General features: G+C 42.5%; 1 protein-coding gene across 2 annotated transcripts; it reads right to left on the reverse strand.

Annotated features, from left to right (window-relative positions):
* Positions 1 to 133: 133 nt before the first annotated feature.
* Positions 134 to 6,641, reverse strand: BCDIN3D (BCDIN3 domain containing RNA methyltransferase). 2 transcript variants are annotated; one of them, XM_027844398.1, is made up of 2 exons: positions 6,316 to 6,641; positions 134 to 1,266 (listed from the first exon to the last, which is right to left on the reverse strand). In XM_027844398.1, the coding sequence occupies exons 1-2, from the start codon at positions 6,553 to 6,555 to the stop codon at positions 676 to 678; spliced, it is 831 nt and encodes a 276-aa protein (XP_027700199.1). In that variant the 5' UTR covers positions 6,556 to 6,641; the 3' UTR covers positions 134 to 675. The 2 variants fall into 2 exon arrangements, with proteins under 2 accessions (XP_027700199.1, XP_027700200.1); XM_027844399.1 differs by lacking the exon at positions 6,316 to 6,641 and adding an exon at positions 2,648 to 3,018.
* Between the last annotated feature and the right edge of the window lie 11,430 nt (positions 6,642 to 18,071).

Here is an 18,071-nt window from a genome sequence, read left to right on the forward strand (position 1 = left end):
TTGATTTACATGTTGATTTTGTAAACTGTGTTTATTGGTTCTGTCTGGGCATACACATCCAACTGCATTTGTGTGGCCTACTCTAAGTCTTTGCATTTTTTAGACTTGCCCTTTTCGACAGAGATAAGACGGCTTTTCCATAATCCTTTATTTTACCCAGGTCAGTAAGTCCTCCTTCCAGATTATATGGTTTCAGCATGATACCTAGGAATATAATGTGAAAACAGCTAGTCTTTTTCCAGTCCAGAGGAACACCCTCCCTCTCCTCAAGAAACTAGACCAAAGACAAATATGATCAATTCATTTTAGGGCTGGCCAGGTTCCAGCTCATCCTCCTAAGAAGAAAACCCTCAAACAGCCTCTGCACCATGTCTAACTCATAATGGACATCCCTGTATTCTACATCAGAAATCCCAGGGCTTTGCTGATTTGGGCTTTTCCTTTCATGATCTGTCCCCAAGCAATGGGGAACAAGTATCATTTATCTTGACTATTCATCCAATAACTTCTATTGGGTCTTGATGCTACCTTGTTAACAGTCAAGGAGAGGATGAACCCAGAAATCTTCACAGCCGGGTCAGTATTCTTTTGGTTTCTCTCAATCTGCTTCTCCATCCCTCTCATCGTGTTGCTTCAAGGTTGTTAATTTACTCTGTTCATTATGTTTCATCTTGGTCACAGGGATGGCATAGGCTCTGACGGCTGGTTTGCCCTGAACAGCAACAGACTTCGGTCCCAGCTGGTGCTGCCAAAGCAGCACACCAGTTCCATGCCATGGTCATTGGTAAGAATCTGAATGATACGATCAGCCATGTCACCACGAATGGCGAGAGAGCGGAAGTGGTCAAAGTTATGGCGGCCTAGCTTTCGAAGGCGCCTGGCAGCTGCCCGGTAACACTTCCAAGGCTGTGGTTCAACCAGGAGGTAGCGGCAGAGAGAGGCAAGACGGGCCAGGAATGCAAGTAGGCCATTGTCCCCATGGTTCAGATGGATCCACATGGTGATGGACATACAGAAGACAATATCAAAGGCTGAGCGGCCAAACTGGTTCAGGAAGGAACTCAAAAGGGGCTCCCGGGTCTGGGGATCCATGATGTCCAAGGTGACAAAGGACATAGTTGCAGGAAAGGGGCAGTCTTTCTCAGCTCGATCCACCAGGGCAGGATCAATGTCACAGCAAAGGAAGCGGAGGTCTTTAGTGGAAACTGGACAGATCTCTCCCTCTTCAAGTGAGAGGAAGTGTCTGTATAGAGCAATACTCAGTTCCTGTGGAAATCCAAAAGGGTACTGTCATTTTTCAGCCTCTCCCTAGTGAGTGGGAAGAGAAGAAAACAGCTCCCCCCTCCCTAGGGCATATCAACCTTGCCACCATTGCATTTCATTCAAAAGGAGAATAAGATTTGTAGCCCCAGAAGGGAGAATTAGGAGCAATAGAGGAAAGCTGCAGACAGGCAGATTTTGGCTAAAAGTAAGGACAGAATTCCTAACAAGTAGCGCTATCCCAAAGCACAAAGAACCGTCTCAAAAAGTCTGGTATTCTCTTTCACTAGAAGTCTTCCAGTGAAGGCTGGATGACCATTCCTTCAGGATGTATGAGACTGGTTGGGTTAGATAGCCCTGTGAACTCTGAGATTCTGTGAAATGATTCTGGTATTAACCCGATTTATCTGATCTTGGGGTATTACTAAAGATTTCCACACTTGCAAATAAGAAGTTGACTTTGTTCAGCAAGCAACAGATACTTCAGAAGTGATTTACTGGTTTACTCTTTGAATGAACCTAAGCTACAACCTGAGAACAGGCATCCTGCACAGGAGTAAGCTTTTCTGTTTAGGTTCTTGGTGCCCTCCAGTGGACACACGGTGTCATGAACTGTCTGTAATTTCTGAGACTGGAGGTTTAGGTTATTTAGGGAAAGACTCCACCCAAGGAGCTGAGTGAGACATCTAGGCAGACACTAAAAATAGTAATGCATGTTTATGTAAAACTTAAAGTTTACAAAACATTTTCCTCACAACAACCCAAGGCGGTAGATAATTTCAGTCATGTCTGACTCTGTGTGACCCCATTTGGGGTTTTCTTGGCAAAGATACTGGAGTGGTTTGCCATTTCCTGCTCCAGCTCATTTTACTGATGAGGACACCGAAGAAAACAGGGCTAAGTGACTTCCTCAGGGTCACACTGCTCTTAACTGTCTGAGGCCAGCCTTGAACTCAGTTCCTCCTGACTCTAGGCCCAGCACTCTATCCTCTGCGCCACCTACCTGCCTCAAACATTATTACTTTCATCTTAACTGATGAGGAAACAGGCTCAGAAAAGTTAAATGATTCCTCAGTATTATGCAGGCAGTAAAAGTCAAGTGTGGGACTTTTCTACTAGTCCCCACTGCCTCAGAGGAGCGTGGCTCCTCATGCAATGCTATAGCTGGAAGGCCCTTGGAGGTGACCTCATCCAACCCCCTAACTCCACAGATGAAGGTACTAACATCCAGAGGAGTGAATGACGTGCCAAAAGTCACACAAACAGTAAACAGCAAAGCCAGAATTCAAACCCAGGTCCTCTAATAAGGACAAATACTATATTCTTTCCACAGCTCCACCATGATCATCTACATTTATTCCATCAGTTCACTAAAATTAGCTTTTACCTCTTTCCTATGAAATCCAGTGTGTCTCTGAAGCCTTGGGAACACAGCCCAGGATACACATACTGATAGACTGGCTCTATTCGTCTCCATTGGCTATCTTCCCCATTAGATCACTGTCACGCACTTTTTAAATCAATAGCACTACTCAACCCTGCAGACCACCACCGTGGGCTCCATATTTTTACTCCTGGCTTCTTAGATTCCACATGGGAGACAACATGAGGTAAGTAGGAAGAATCAGCCTTGCGGTTGGAGGGTCTCAGGTACAAGTTCCAATTCTGTCATTTATTAGCTTTGTGGCTGAGCCATGTCTTTTCATCTCTCAGGGACTCAGTTTCCTCATCTGTAAGGTAGGGATGATAACTCTTGTATATCTACCTCCAAAAGTTGTTAGGATTAAACTAGAGAATGTATATAAAAATGCTTTGTAACCATAATACACCCCAAGATTATCATTATGGCCAATTAATTCAAGTGCTGATATGCATGGGGTTACAAGTATTCTCTGACTCTCCCCTCAAATTCTCTCACACCTAGCCCCTCCCCTCCAGAAGCTTACATCCTGTTGACCAACCTATGTCCTCTGCACCGTTTTTCAAATCTCTTCATTTCCAGTTATTCCACTGGTCCACAGCAACAAGGTCCTTATCCTCTACTCCAGCTGTCAAATATCACGGGCCCCTCGAGAACCAGATTAAAATGTAATTTGGGAAATACTCACAAAATAAATAAAAATACAGTAAAATGTAGATAACATTACATTTTAAAACTTGGTCAATCTGCGGCCTTCAGGGATCTTTGTGCACAGATTAGGTGCCTCTTGTTTCCATTTGAGTTTGACACCAATGTTCAATTCCATACTACACTCTGTTCTGAACCTTGGGCTTCTCAAATACAAACCCTTTAGCCTATGTCCCAAGACCTTCCCAACAGTGCCTTCCTGTCTCACTGTACTCTAGTTCAACCTCACTGTTTCCCAGGATTTGCCCTTGTGCTTTCATACATATCATTCTTCCTGTATAAAATTCATTCTCCCCTTCTGGGGCTCCCACCCTACTACAAGTTATATTTCTCTTGTTTTCAAAAGGCAAATGAAGGGTTCATTTTTCTTTTCAAGGTCAAGCAATCGGGAGTATGTGTTGAGATAAGGAAGTGGGAGGAGGAAATGATTTTTTGGGAATATATCTCACGGCACTGGTTCCACTACAATTTTTCCAGCAGTTGCAATAAATAGGTTTTTAAAAGGGTCATGAATGTATTAGAGGTATGATTAGAATAAAATTATACCCACTTCAGGGCAGCTAAGTAGCACAGTGGATAGAGCACTGGGCTTGGGAGTCAGGAAGATCTATCTCCGTGAGTGCAAATCAGGCCTCACACTTACTAGCTGTGTGGCTCTGGGCAAGTCACTTAACTCTGTTTACCTCAGTTTCCTCATCTGTAAAATGAGCTGGAGAAGGAAATGGCAAACCACTCCTGTATTTTTGCCAAGAAAACTCCAAATGAGGTCATGGAGAGTTGGACGTGATTGAAATGACTCAAATAACAAATACCCACTTCAAAGATTCCCTAGCAAAATTCACAACCACTCAAGAGTCTGGCCTAACAATACAGTATTCTTCATCTAAGTGGATGATATTGCTGTATGGGCAATCAGTCCAATGAAACAGTTCATCAATTCATATATCTTAGACAGACACTGCAGAAAGACAACTAACTGGGCCCAGAATGGAACAGGAGGAAGAGAACAGGGGAACAGGCTGGACTGCATTTGGAAAATTATATATTGATGGCAACGATCTTAAGCCGCTCCCCTGAAACAACAACAACAAATTATCTTGTTAACATTAGTATTCTATGAATAACTGAAAGTCATGGAATACCACAGCCACCTAAGAATCAATATTTAAGTGACCCAAAGGTCTGTGAAAGCACAGGAGGTGGGCAAGCTGCTGTATATTGCCAAACAAGAAACTGCATAAAAGATTTCAATGAAAAAAGTATGACCAGAAAAGAATGTGGGCCAGTCACAGAGCAAGGGCCGCGGACAGTAGGATGAATTGCTACACTGATACCAACAGCACAGAGGAAAGAATTCCTCTATAGAGGATTGAACAGAAGACACAAGAATCAGGGCAGCTAGGTGTGCAGTGGATAGAGCACCGGCCCTGGATTCAGGAGGACCTGAGTTCAAATCCGACCTCAGACACATAACACTTACTGACCCGACGCAAGTCTCTTAACCCAATTGCCTAGTCAAAAAAAAAAAAAAAAAAAAAGACACAAGAATCCAACAGGAACAGAAGGCAAGGACAGGTCATTTCCTGGCACTACTGGAGAGAGCAAATATGTCCATTGCATGACTCTGGGTCTCAGACTGCTGTCTGATGAATTTACAAGTGAAATTTGGACACCCCTCATCCCATACTCCTCTGTGCTACTTCTCACAAATTCACTCCTCCCCACCTTTGCTTGGCACTATTCTAATAAAACATTATGCCAGCAAATCACTTCAGCTAGGCCTCATGCTCCCCAGCTTTCAGCAAAGGCCACGCTTAAGGGCATGAACTGTACAGAAATCCCATTATTATACTCAGGATTCCATCCTGGCACTAAAAACACCTATATAGTTGCCTCTTGATGAGCAGGGAGGGTGGTCTCTCCTCCCTCCAGTCCATTCTCCACTCAGCTGTCAAAATGATCTTACAGTAGGGGTATGACCACGTCACCCCACCTCAACCACCTCTTCAATAAACTCCAGTGGCTCCCTGTTGCCTTAAGGATCAAATATAAAATCCTCTGACTTTCAAAGCTCTTCCTACCTTTCCAATCTTCTTATACCTTACTCCCCTCTTCCTCCTCTGTTCTAGTTGCAATGCCTTCCTTAGTGTTCCTCAAACAGGAGACACCATCTCCTCACTTCTAATTTTCAGTGGTGGTTCCCAGTTCTGGGACTCTCTCCCTTCTCATCTCCCATTATCTCATCACTATCTCATATCCCGTTATCTCATGGAGCTGGAAAAACCGAAGGTCAAATCCAGCCTCAGATGCATACTAGTTGTGTCACCCTGGGCAAGTCACTTAACCTGTTCGCCTCAATTGCCTCAATTTTAAAATGAGGATAATAATTGCACCTACTTCCCACTCAATCAATAAGCATTTATTGAGTGCCTACTACATGCCGGGCACTGTGCCAAACGTTCAGGGACACAAAAAGAAGCAAAACACAGTCCCTGCTCTCAAAGAGTCACAACCTTTGGAGTGCTAAGTGATGGTTAAGTCTTTTTTTTTTTGACAATTGGGGTTAAGTGACTTGCCCAGGGTCACACGGCTAGTAAGTGTCAAGTGCTTGGCCTGAGGCCGCACTTGCACTCGGGCACTCCTGACTTCAGGGCCAGTGCTCTATATCCACTGTGCCACCTAGCTGCCCCTGGATGGTTAATTCTTTGTAAGTGCCTAGTACATAGTAGGTTTTGAAATACTTGTTGACTTGTCTCCAAGGGACTCGTAGGGAGAAAGATCTCGGGGAGGTACTGGTCATCCCAATGGCATAGGGCGGGCCCCTTAAATGACCGCGACACGTGGCCCCGGCAACGCCTTCAGGCAGCTTTTCCTCCCCCAGGCCAGGGGAGGGGCCGGAACATGCGCAGAGCTCTCCAGTTACTCACCCCGGAGTTACAGCCCACATCAAGCCCCAGCAGCGGCCGAGGATCGGGGCCTCCCGGGGGAAACAGCCACCGCAGCAGCGCCGCGGGCAGAAGGCGAAGCCGTTGCTCAGGAGGGTGGAAGCGGGAGTAACTGGGGAAGTTTCCGTACGGGGCGGCTCCGGGCTCCAAGAGCCCTGGTTTGGGTGTCACTGCCTCCTCATCGGTCGCAGCCTCCGCCACCTGCAAGATGGGCGCCGCCATTGGCTTTAGTCCACAGCTGTTGGATCCCGGGGAAACCGGAAAGCGTGGAACTGTTGGACCGGGGCACTTTAGTTCCGGGCTGCGCAAGCGTATATTCTTGCGCATGCGCTCCTTCCGGCTAAAGCTAGAGGGATTACATAATGGAAATAGAGTGGTTTCTCTCTGGTCTGCTTTACCCTTAATTCAGATGCTAGTGACCTTTACCGCAAGCCCGCAGTCTATTCCTTCACAAATTACTAACAGGAATAGAATGAATGAGTGAATGAATGAATGAATGAGTGAATGAATGAATGAATGAATAGTTTTGGTGTGTGGCTCTCCTGACCCATTATTTCAGGAAGGCTCCAGCCATGCTTGTTTATAGTCACTATTCCTCTTTGGAACTTTGCTAAGAAAAAAATAGGATGGGAACCATAGTCCATTTGGAAGGATGTGGTCTGGGTGAATGAACTGAGTTATACTTAAAATACTCTAATGATTTATAATCTCATCAGTTTTGGAATTCCAGCCCTATGCTTGGAATCAGGAAGACTCATCTTCCAGAATTCAAATCTGGCCTCAGATACTTAAGCTGTGTGATTTAAGTCACTTAACCCTGTTTGCTTCAGTACCTCATCTGATAAATGAACTGGATAAGGAAATGGCAAACCACTCTAGTATCTCTGCAGAGGAAATGGGGTCACAAACACACTGAAATGTGACCCAAATGGGGTCCCGGACACATTGAAATGACTTAATGACAACTTATCCATACCTGAGAATCCTGTGCAATAATAATAATAGCAAAGATTTATATAGTGCCTTAAGATTTTTGAAACACTTTACACATATTATCTTATTAGGGACTCAAAACAACCCCATTGTGTATGTGTAATTATTGTCTCCATTTTACAGAGGAAGGAATCCGAGGTTGAAGTGGTGAAGTGAGTTGACCAGGGTCACATAGATCATAAAAATTGTTCAGGTCAGGGCTATTCTAATTACAACACTCTTACCACACAACTCTTGCCACATGTCCTTCCATAAGTTCATCACAGAGGGTCCACCCAGTGTTCTGGAGGCCTTCTTTAATACTTCCTGACGTTTCTAGCATATCAGTGAAGCTTTCTGGCAGTCCACTGGTCATTTCTTGCCTTCACTACGTGACTATATTTCTTCTTAGTATAGATTTCCCTGATGACATTTCTATTTCTGTTCTTCCTCAATTCTATAGTGCAGCTTGCACATACCCACTATCATTCTGTAGTGTCTCTATATGATAATAATTTTTAATTCTTCAGAGACTGTTGTATTCCTTGTCTTCCTGCCAATGAGGAACACCTGTAGAATATTGATATTTAAAATACAGGTCTTTGTTTCCAAAGGAAGCTTGGAGTCATTAAAAGAGAATTTTGTAATTTTCCAAGGGCAATCCCACCTGCCCTTCTTCACTTGGAATTATGTCCAACTATAGGAACAACTCATTGTCCATCTGTATTGTCATGGACATACAGACTGATGGGCAAGCTCTCTAGGTTTTATCCAAATGCGTGTCACAAACTTTCCCGAGTGGTTACAGGAATTTGCCAACCATATAGAAACTCTTTTCATCATGGAATTTGTTCCAGATCTTCATCACAATAGACAACTTTGGTGAGTACCACTTGACATACGGAATGGTCTCCTCTGGTGCTCCAAAATGGAGCAAGATAAATAGGTTACAGTGGGGCCTACAGAAAAAGTGGAGTATAAACCTGGCCAGTGTCATACCTGGGGTCTCATACCCCATAGGATCTCATACCCCTGGCGTCTCATACCTCATACATAGGCTGTGAGATACCTTCACTCATTCTTTGGGTTTAACTCATTCCTTCAACATGCTCTCACACTAACAGGTCTACGTTCCCAGAAATCCACCAGCACCAGCACTACCATCACCACTACCACCATGTTATATTCAAACTGTCTATTAAAGAAAAATATACTTCACCTATTAATTCCTGTACATCTTGAGTGCCCATCCAGTAGTTTTTGATCTATATAATCAGCTCACAAGGCAATACATTCAAAGTGTGATATTTATGTAACTAGCCATCCAAAATAAACATAATCAATTACTTAGTTAAACAAGAGATGGATTAAAGCAAATGCATAAACAATAAAATACATCACAATGCTCTTCTACCAATGCACAGTAGCTATGGTGAGGTAGGTGCGTATGATTAGGATAGCTCATGATTCTAGATTACATGTGTCAACATTATTAATCCATCCATGTTCATTTGCACCATACTAAAAGTACATCTGTGCTCACTACTTAGACTGTTGATCCATAGGCCTGACACAGAAATGCTTATTGATTTGAGCCTCACCACTCTGTACAGTTGAAGAAATCCTTTTCTGTGCTGGAACAAAATGTTAGGTCTTAATGTGAATAGCAGTTCTCTTTAAGCCAGACAACTGCCAAGCTCATCCAACTGGCTACCTCTGGAGATATACAGACCAGGCCAATCAGTTCCTCATTCACCTGCTGCCTAACGATAATGGAACTCACAGCAACACAATTCAGGTTGAATCTTGAAGCCAGCTCACCCGGGTACCACAGAAATTCCAAAACCCTCTCTCCTTTTCCTTATGCCAGGGGTGCTAACAGATAAGAAGCCCTTCTGAAAAGCTTTACCTTTTTTTACCTGTGGGTGGTGCTAAAGAGCAACAGCCAACAGTGGAACTCCTGAAATCGGTGGAATTCTTGGTTAGTGAAATCAGATCTCCTCTCTCCGACCGATCAGGAACTGCTCATGCTGACGCCATCTCTCTGGTGACTTGCACACAGCCACAGTTCTTAGAGCAGCTTTTTATCACCCTCTGCTCTGTTTTCATGTCTCCTTAGGTTTCTCTCTTGCCTTCTGCTTAGTGGCTCAAATGAGAGCCTCCTGACTCTCAGTGACTCAGTTTTTTACTTAAAAAGTCACAACTTCCCAGTTTTCTCCTATCAAGTCAATAATCCCTTTAAAATTACACCTCCATCTCCAAATATTTATAGGATTTTTTTAAGTTTTACCCTCGTTAGTCATAAAACATCTATATGTAGATTAGCCCACATATCTCACAGAGCTCACAGTTCTCTGAAGTTCTCAACATGGTCCTATCTCTCTGATGTCCTTGAAACTGTGTACATTGCTCAGATTTTCAACAAAATATCATTCACTGCTTCATTATGACATTAATTTTTTCCCCCATGCAAGGGAAACAGCTTGTTGACTACAAATTCAGATGATTTTTTCTCCCCCAAACTGTCCAAATCCTGTCTGAAAGTCATATGCTTATTTTCATATGTACATTAAATTTACATATTAAATATTACAAATTTACATATTAAATACATACATATTAAAATCACATATTTTCATATGTATTTTAAAACAGAGTTCTTTTTCCACTCACACATCAAAATGTTCATCCACAGCCATGGCAATATCCTACACTCTCTGACAATATAAATTTCATAATTTATACAAAAATATTTTTTTCTGCGTTTTTCATCACTCATGACGAATGATCATTCATTTCTTATGAAAAGGGCCTTAAAGAGAGGGTACCTTGTAGGAGTACACATGTCCCCGTTTTATCCCTCTCTTGGTGTTAATGATCAGAGGATGACAAAATCATTGGACAAGGGTTATTTTGTGTCTATGTTTTTCAAAGAATCTTAAATTATTTTTATGTATGGATAGGAGACACCTTTTTGGAAGTGAGCCTTTGAAAAGGCCTTTTACTCTAGTGAATTAAATGCTTATTCATAATTAACAAATAGTAAACACAAGGAGATCTTGTATTCTTTCTATCTTTCAGTCAAATGTAAAATGGTAAAGATGTGATCCAATGTTGAATATCATTCATGAAAGCCTCCTTGTTCTGCACTAATGCTTTCATTGAGGGTGTCCTCAATGTGTGTATAGATGCACTTAAAGATTTCATATGGGTGGAAGAGTAGGCATATATTAGTTGTAGGTAGTTGCTGATGTTTTCTCAGTCACTTTTTTGTGACTCTTAGTAAGGCCAGAGGTTCCCCTCCCCCCTCCCCTTCTTTAGATACCTTAAATATTGAAATTTTTATTTCTCTCACAATAGTATCTCCTCCAGCAGAGATATCTTCTATATTCACTTAGTCCAATCCAGCAGCTTTTGCCATCTTTATTCCCATCTGATACTGATCCTTCCTATGGGCATGAGGATACAGCTCAGTTGGATTTGAGTATAGGCAATTGTGCAAACAACTGTATGTGAATATAGTCACCTTGTACCTGCTGTGGATGGATTAATTCAAGTAGATTTGGTTGAAATAATACATAGCCTCTTGGAGTAATCTGTTCAGCACCCAAATTCAAGTTTTTGCAATAGTGATGGGATGCTTGTGCTCAGACCCCAGCCCTAGGATTATATCTCTCCCCAGCCCAAAGATCCTATCTCCGGCATGACTCATGAGTGGACCCAGTGAGGCAAACTATCTCTCCCTGTTACAAGAACAAGCTGACCTCTGTAGAATTTCCCTTGTATGAACAGGACTATCTTGTACCAGCAGAATTATCATGCACTGATTCCCATAGTTATGGTGTATGATCCAGAGGTTGAGCTATAGATGTCAATTTCCAAGGCTATCTTGTTACAGATGTAGACGTACAGATGTACAGACCCCTTAGAAGCACCCTCCTCCCTTCCCAGGCCATGCCAGTTATGAATGATGCCCGGGCCCAAGGTACAAAAACTGCGTGTTCACCACCTAATTAGCATACTTGCCACACAAATCACTACACTTCTTATATATAAGCTTTAGCATCACTCCTGTTAGATTGCAAGTTCCCTAACAGAAAAAATAGCAAATAGTATGCTTCGATCTGCATTCAAATTCCATAGTTCTTTCTTTGGATGTGGATAGCATTTTCCATCAGGAGACTTTTGGAGATGTCTTAGATCTTTGCATTGCTGAGAAGGGCTTAGTCTATCAAAGTTAGTCATTGCACAACATGGCTGTTACTCTGTACAACGTTCTGGTTCTGCTCACTTCACTCAGCATCAGTCCATACAAATCTTTCCAGGTTTTTCTGAAGTCTGCCTGCTCATCATTTCTTATAGCACAATAGTATTCCATTACATTCATATATCACAACTTGTTCAGCCATTCCCCAATTGATGGGCATCCTCTCAATTTCCTATTCTCTGTCACCACAAAAAGAACTGCTATAAATATTTTTGTACATGTGGATCCTTTTCCCATTTGTGTGATCTCTTTGGGATATAGCCCTAGAAGTGATATTGCTGGGTCAAAGGGTATGCCCTTTTGGCACAGTTCCAAATTGCTCTCCAAAATGGTTGGATTATTTCACAACTCCACCAACCATGCATTAATGTTTGAATTTTCCTGCATCTTCTCCAGCATTTATCATTTTCCTGTTTTGTCATGTTGGTCAATCTGATAGGTGTTGAGTTATGTCTTAAAGGAAGAGAGAGAGTTTATGATGCAGAGGTGAGGAAGAAGTACAGTCCAGGCATGGGAAAGAGCCAAAAGGCCAGAGATGGGAAATGGAGTATTATGTGTGAGGGATAGTAAGTAAGCAGTATGCCTGTAAGGCATGATGACAGTATGGTGACAAAATTGAATTCCATCCATATTTCTATAGCTATGACAGTCATAAATCCCTGTTCTTTTAGATAGATAACACTAAGGCTCTATAAGTAGAGGACCAAATGACAAAAACAAAAACCCCTTCCATTTGCATAGCTTTTTTAAGTTTTGCTGAGCACTTTCTTCATGATAATCCTGTGAAGTAGACAGTGTAAATATTATTATTCCCTTATATTGGGAATGTAGCAATTGTTTCTGCCTTATCTTTTCAGTCCTAGGACCTTAGGGCTCAGAAAGTTTTCTTCAAAGGGAAACAGATGGAGCAGGATTTGTGAGACATGCTGGAACATCAATTAATAAACATTTATTAAACACCTACTATGTGTCAGGCACAGTTCAAAACTCTGGGGATACAAAAAGAGGCAAAAGACAGTCCCTGTCCTCAAGGAGCTCACAATCTAATGGGAGAGACACCAAGCAAACATGCAAAGCAAGCTAAACACAGGATAAATAGGAAATAATTAACCGAGGGAAGGCACTAGAATTAAGAGGGGTTGGGGAAGGCTTCCAGTAAAAGATGAGATTTTAGTTGGGATTTAAAGGAAGTCAGGGAGGTCTGTAGTTGGAATGGAGGAGGGAGAGCATTCTGGGTATGGAAGACAACCAGAGAAAATGCCCGAGAGCTGAGAGATGGAGTGTGTTGTTTGTGGGCCAGCCAGGAGGCCAGCACCACTGGATTGAAGAGAGACAGTTCTGATCCTCTCTGGAAAAGAGAGGACAGTGGAAGCTACCCTGTTCTGAGTGAACTGGAGGAGTGACAAAAGGGGAAGAATATTAAAACTTCATTTTTAGTTAAGAAAACATTAAGAAAGAAAAATATTCTTCCAGTCTAAAGTCTTTCCCAGACTTACCTGAAAAAAAGAAATAATAGTTCTTAATCAAACTCCTTAGAAAACAAATCCCTTCCCCCAAATCATTGTCCCCTCCCTTCACTTAGACCCAACCCCTTTCTTTTAGGAAAGTAAGTGCAAGGTTAAAGATGAAAGGGCTACTATAGGTAACAGACACAGACAGTTGGTTAGTTGTTGTCCTTCATTCTCAAGAGGGACCAAAATGACATCACTACGTGAGAGTCAAGTTTTAGTGCGTCTGGCTGTGGCTAATCAGACCAATATGAGCTCAGAACGCTCTACCACTGGTTAGGCACAAGTAGTCCGTGTGAACATTTGGGGTGGTTTCTCTAGATTTGCACATCCGGCATTTCCTGCGAGCTGTTTCAATTCTGCTTTGCTCATAGAGGACAGCACCTTCTCTGATGTGGGCACACCATGCTGAGTGGTCCTGTGCCAGTGTCTCCCATGTCACACAATAAGCTCTAAAGTTCTTAAGAGAGACCTTGACAGTGTCCTTCTATTGCTTCTTCTGACCACCACGTGAACACTTACCCTACGTGAGTTCTCCATAAAATAATTTTTTTGGCAAGTGTACGTTTTGCATTCAAACAACGCAGCCAGCCCATCAGAGTTGCACCCTATGAGGCAGAGTTTGAATGCTTGGCAGTTTAGTTCGAGAAAGGATCTCAGTATCTGGTGTCTTATCCTGCCAGGTGATCTTCAGAATCTTCCTAAGACAATTCAAATGGAAGCGGTTCAGTTTCCTGGCATGGTGCTGGTATACAACAATGAGGTCAGCACAACAGCTCTGTAGACATTCAGACTTCTAAGGCTCATTCATTGATACTGTTATTAGCAGTTTTTTTCAGATGGTTTTCTGAATTCTTGCAACACAGATAAAGGGAATCTTCTTTGTGACCTGTCTAGAAAAGGTCTGGAGCATGCCCACTGTGGGATCCACTATTAAATACGGTGCTGCACATCACATTTCCAATCTTTTCTGTCATTTCTGTGATGGGTCCAATGAACCCACATGGAAGGAAGCCACATGAAACTAATGTTGAGGTCGAGTTCACTTTTGGGGTGGGATGCCATGTTTCCTTCTTCTTGTGTTCATGGATTCAAGCCTCTGCATTCCTCTTGGATACACACATCACTCCTAGGTTCATCCAGGTCATCAATGGAGCAGAAAGTAGCTCAACTTCCTCACCTGCTCTTTATTATCAGGGTCTTTGCATTCGATGGCCATGATCCCTTGTTTTTCCCAGGTCAATATTCTTGTCTACTGTTTCTTCTCTCAGCAGATTCTCTATAGGCACTTGCCCTTGTGTCTGGGTGACCAGAGCTGATCTTTTACTTGATTTGAAGAAAATAATTCAGGCTGTTCACTGGAAGGTCGAATACTGAAGCTGAAGCTTAAATACTTTGGCCACATAATGAGAAGATGTTACTCATTAGAAAAGACCCTGATGTTGGGAAACATTGAAGGCTAAAGGAAAAGTGGATGGCAAAGGATGAGACAGACAGATAGTATCATGGAAACAATGAACATGAACTTGGACAGACTTCAAGAGATAATGGAAATATTGACTAAATAGAAGGGCCTGGCATTCTATGGTTCATGGGGTCATGAAGCATTGGACATGACTGAACAACAACAAAGCCTATACATGGGAAGGTGTCCTGGCATTAGACTGATTTGAGTTTTTCCAAGTTCCATTATCCTTTGCAGCTTGGAAATCTCTCATAAATTGGTTTATTCTGTTCAGCAGAGGATCACACTTCAAGAACTTTTGTTTCTCCTTAAGATGAGTTAAGCATGCCTGCAGTTCTTGGGGGGTTATCTTATACCCTGAAATTCTTGTTCTAGCTTAGCCACATTTGCTTCCTCAAGTTTTATTGTTCTCTCTATCAGTCTCTGCAACTGATTCTCTATCCATATTGCTGTGGTCTCAATGGGGAACCACCTCTTACATTTGTATCCCCCTTGGCTGGAACATAATAGGGCTCAATCAATTCTCGTTGATTAAATTCCCTAATGGATAAGTGGTCAAATGAGAGGAACAACATAGCTTTCAAAAGAATTGAAAATTATTAATAACTATATGAGACTGTTCCAAATCACTTAATACTGAGAGAAATGCAAATTAAAATAACTTTGAGGTTTTACTAAATTGTTCAGTGCTCGTGGTTCTAAGGGATTTATAGCGGTTTTCAGATTGTAGTTGGAAAGCTCGAGGTCATAACCCAACAATCTAGCATGCTCTACCTATTCACGTCTCTTCCTTTAAAACAAACAAACAACAACCACTGATTAATGTTCTTCTCACTCTGGGCACTCCATTAATCTATATTTTTTAGGGTTTATACTCAATTCAGGCCATATGAATTTATACTTGTTAATATGTTCCTTTGTAAGTGTTTTCATGTTTTATGTATGCATGGATGGTGTTTTTATTTCCTTTGACTCTCCTCTGTCTTGTACAGTACATACCTAATAAATGTTGCTGACTGTCTCCCAGTCCTTTTCCCTTTTACCATAGTGCCTGACCACCTGCTTGATTTCCCTACCTGAAAACTCCCTAAGGGGCAGAGACCATGCTTCCTCTTCTGTAGATCATCTTACTAAGCAGCTGTGATGTGGTGGAAAAACCACTGAGTTTGGAGTTGTAAGACCTGGGTTCAAATTCTGCCTCTGGCACCTAGTAGCTGTGTGACTTGGGACAAGTCACTTAACATCTACAAGACTCAATTTTTTTCATCTGCAAAATGAGGCTATTGCTATTTGCATTACCTGACTCTCCAGACTGCTGCAATCCAATGAGAAAACAGTATGTGTGAACTTTGAACACAAATATATTCAGAAGTGATGTGCACATCGCTCTCATGAGGAATGGTTAAATTCTAGGATCCCTAGGGCCTTGCAGGTGGAGATCTGCCTTTTTCTCTTTCTCGTAATAATAGCTGAAAATAAAAAATAATATACTTGAGAGTGTTAGCACCGTGGTGAAGCCAAGTGACTTGAAAGTGAATCACTCCTGTGGGCCCCACCCCCCTTCTTGAATCATTCAGTAGCTGAGGCAGGAGATGGAGAGTAACACAAATCAATCAAGAGAAAAGGGTGTTGGGACCATAATTGCTTTTATTCTTGCTCCAGGGACATTGACAGCCTACGGGAAGAAATTTAGGCAAATGAAGGGAACAAGTGTCAGCCATGGGGTAGACATCAGAGGAATTCAGGCAACAGAGAAACAAACGTATACAAGCTAGAGGGGTTTGTGGCAAATCAGCCCTGATTCCTGATCCCAGGTCCTGAATCCACTTTCCCAGCTCAGCCCTGAAGTGCCACATGGGGGCAGCAAAGATGTCAAAACCCATCCCTTAATAGTGAGAAACCTGAGATGCTGATGACTTTCAGGTAGGTATTGGACAGGGTGAGGCAGCAACTTTCAAAGTATCTCATCATTACAAAGAGATGGGGGAGGGAAATGGTGAGGAAAACTAATCAAGGAAACAGGATTCCTAGGGTCTCCCCTGCATGATCCTGAAGAAATCAAGATCTGCTATATTTTTAGCCTTTATTCAGCAGGATTGGACAGTAATTTATGTAGAGGATCTTGGTAGGAGTGACACCAGAGATTCCCATGAACTCTCACCTCCCAGTCTGGCTCTGGAAATATAGTTCCCCCCCTCCCCTGGGCTGGACTCTTGCCCGTGGTCAAGTTCTCAGGTACTCCTTGGTCTTTTAATAAAGTGTTCTGTCCTCAGCTCTATTTTTCACCCCCAACAAAAATGTGAGGTACAAAGGGAGGGGGGGTGGGAATGACCCTTCTTCCTCTCCAGCCTGTGGCACCTGCCCAGTTTTGATTTCTTGTAATCCTGCATTCCTGCTTCCTCGCCCTTTCTCCTCAAAAGGTTCATCCAGGTGTTTCTGGGGCTTGTCTTTCACGACTCCAACCAGCTCCTGTGTCTTTCCCGGAGGAGGAAAAAAAACTTGGGAGGTGGGCTATCTGCATCCTTTCCCCCTAATCTTGTGAACTTGATTCCTCCTTGGGCCTCAGTTTCTTTTCCTGAAATGCTGAGATCATTCAAAACTTCAGACTCCTTCCCATAGCACACAAAGGAATCAAGCACGTGGTTTTAGCTCAACAAACACAAAGAAAGGAACCACAGTGATTCCCATGATTTTCACTGGTTTCTATATCCTAGTCACATTCTGAATAGGGGTAGGTGTTTTTTTGTTTTGTTTTGTTTTGCTTTTAAACTGAGGATAGACTGAGATCTCTCCCTACATGTTTAGTTCTCAATTCTGGAAAAATCTTTTGCTCCATTTTTGGGGAAGTGAAGACTGAGAAAGCAAGAGGTGTCTCTACTATCCACAGCTAAATGACAAATCTTATTTTTCAATCATTTCAAGATCCAAAATTTCCTAGCACCTACCATTCTGGTCCTCAACACTCTACTCTTTCATCGCATGGGGAATCTGAGGCACAGAGCATGGAGAAGACTTGTCTAACAACCAGGATCCAATCCAGCCTCAGGCCGATCAGGTTGGGAGATCTCTCCATGGGAAGTAAAAGGGATATCAGAAGATTCGAATCATCAAAAACGGCATCAATTTCCCCAATGTTCCGGACTCAGGCTACATCTCACAAGCTAGCCTGCCCATTCTGATTCCCAGAGCTGTAAACAGCATTTTTTGTACCGGATCAAACTTTGCAAAATGTACCTGGGGCGAACAGGATTAAAAGCATCCAGTTCCTCAGAAGGTGAGAATGAAACTCTATGGCACAGCAAGGCCTCTCTGCTTTGGGTTGCATAGTTCACTTGGGGTGCCTATGGAAGAAGTACACCTTTAGGTAGCTTTCTAGTTTAACTGTTCTTGCTATTTGGTAATTAAACCTTTTTTTTTTTTTTGGTGAGGCAATCGGGTTAAGTGACTTGCCCAGGGTCGCACAGCTAGTAAATTTCAAGTGTCTGAGATCAGATTTGAATTCAGGTCCTCCTGACTCCAAGGCCGG

This window comes from Vombatus ursinus, unplaced genomic scaffold (assembly GCF_900497805.2).
Source record: "Vombatus ursinus unplaced genomic scaffold, bare-nosed wombat genome assembly UNPS02014941.1, whole genome shotgun sequence".
NCBI classification, from domain to species: domain Eukaryota; kingdom Metazoa; phylum Chordata; class Mammalia; order Diprotodontia; family Vombatidae; genus Vombatus; species Vombatus ursinus.

What these genes read in the sequence shown, in the direction of transcription:
- BCDIN3D (XM_027844398.1), bottom strand. Translation starts at nt 6,555, where the DNA reads ATGGCGGCGCCCATCTTGCAGGTGGCGGAGGCTGCGACCGATGAGGAG. An exon ending in ATGTGGGCTGTAACTCCGGG is followed by an intron (nt 1,267 to 6,315) that starts GTGAGTAACTGG and finishes GGATTTCCACAG; the next exon opens with GAACTGAGTATTGCTCTATA.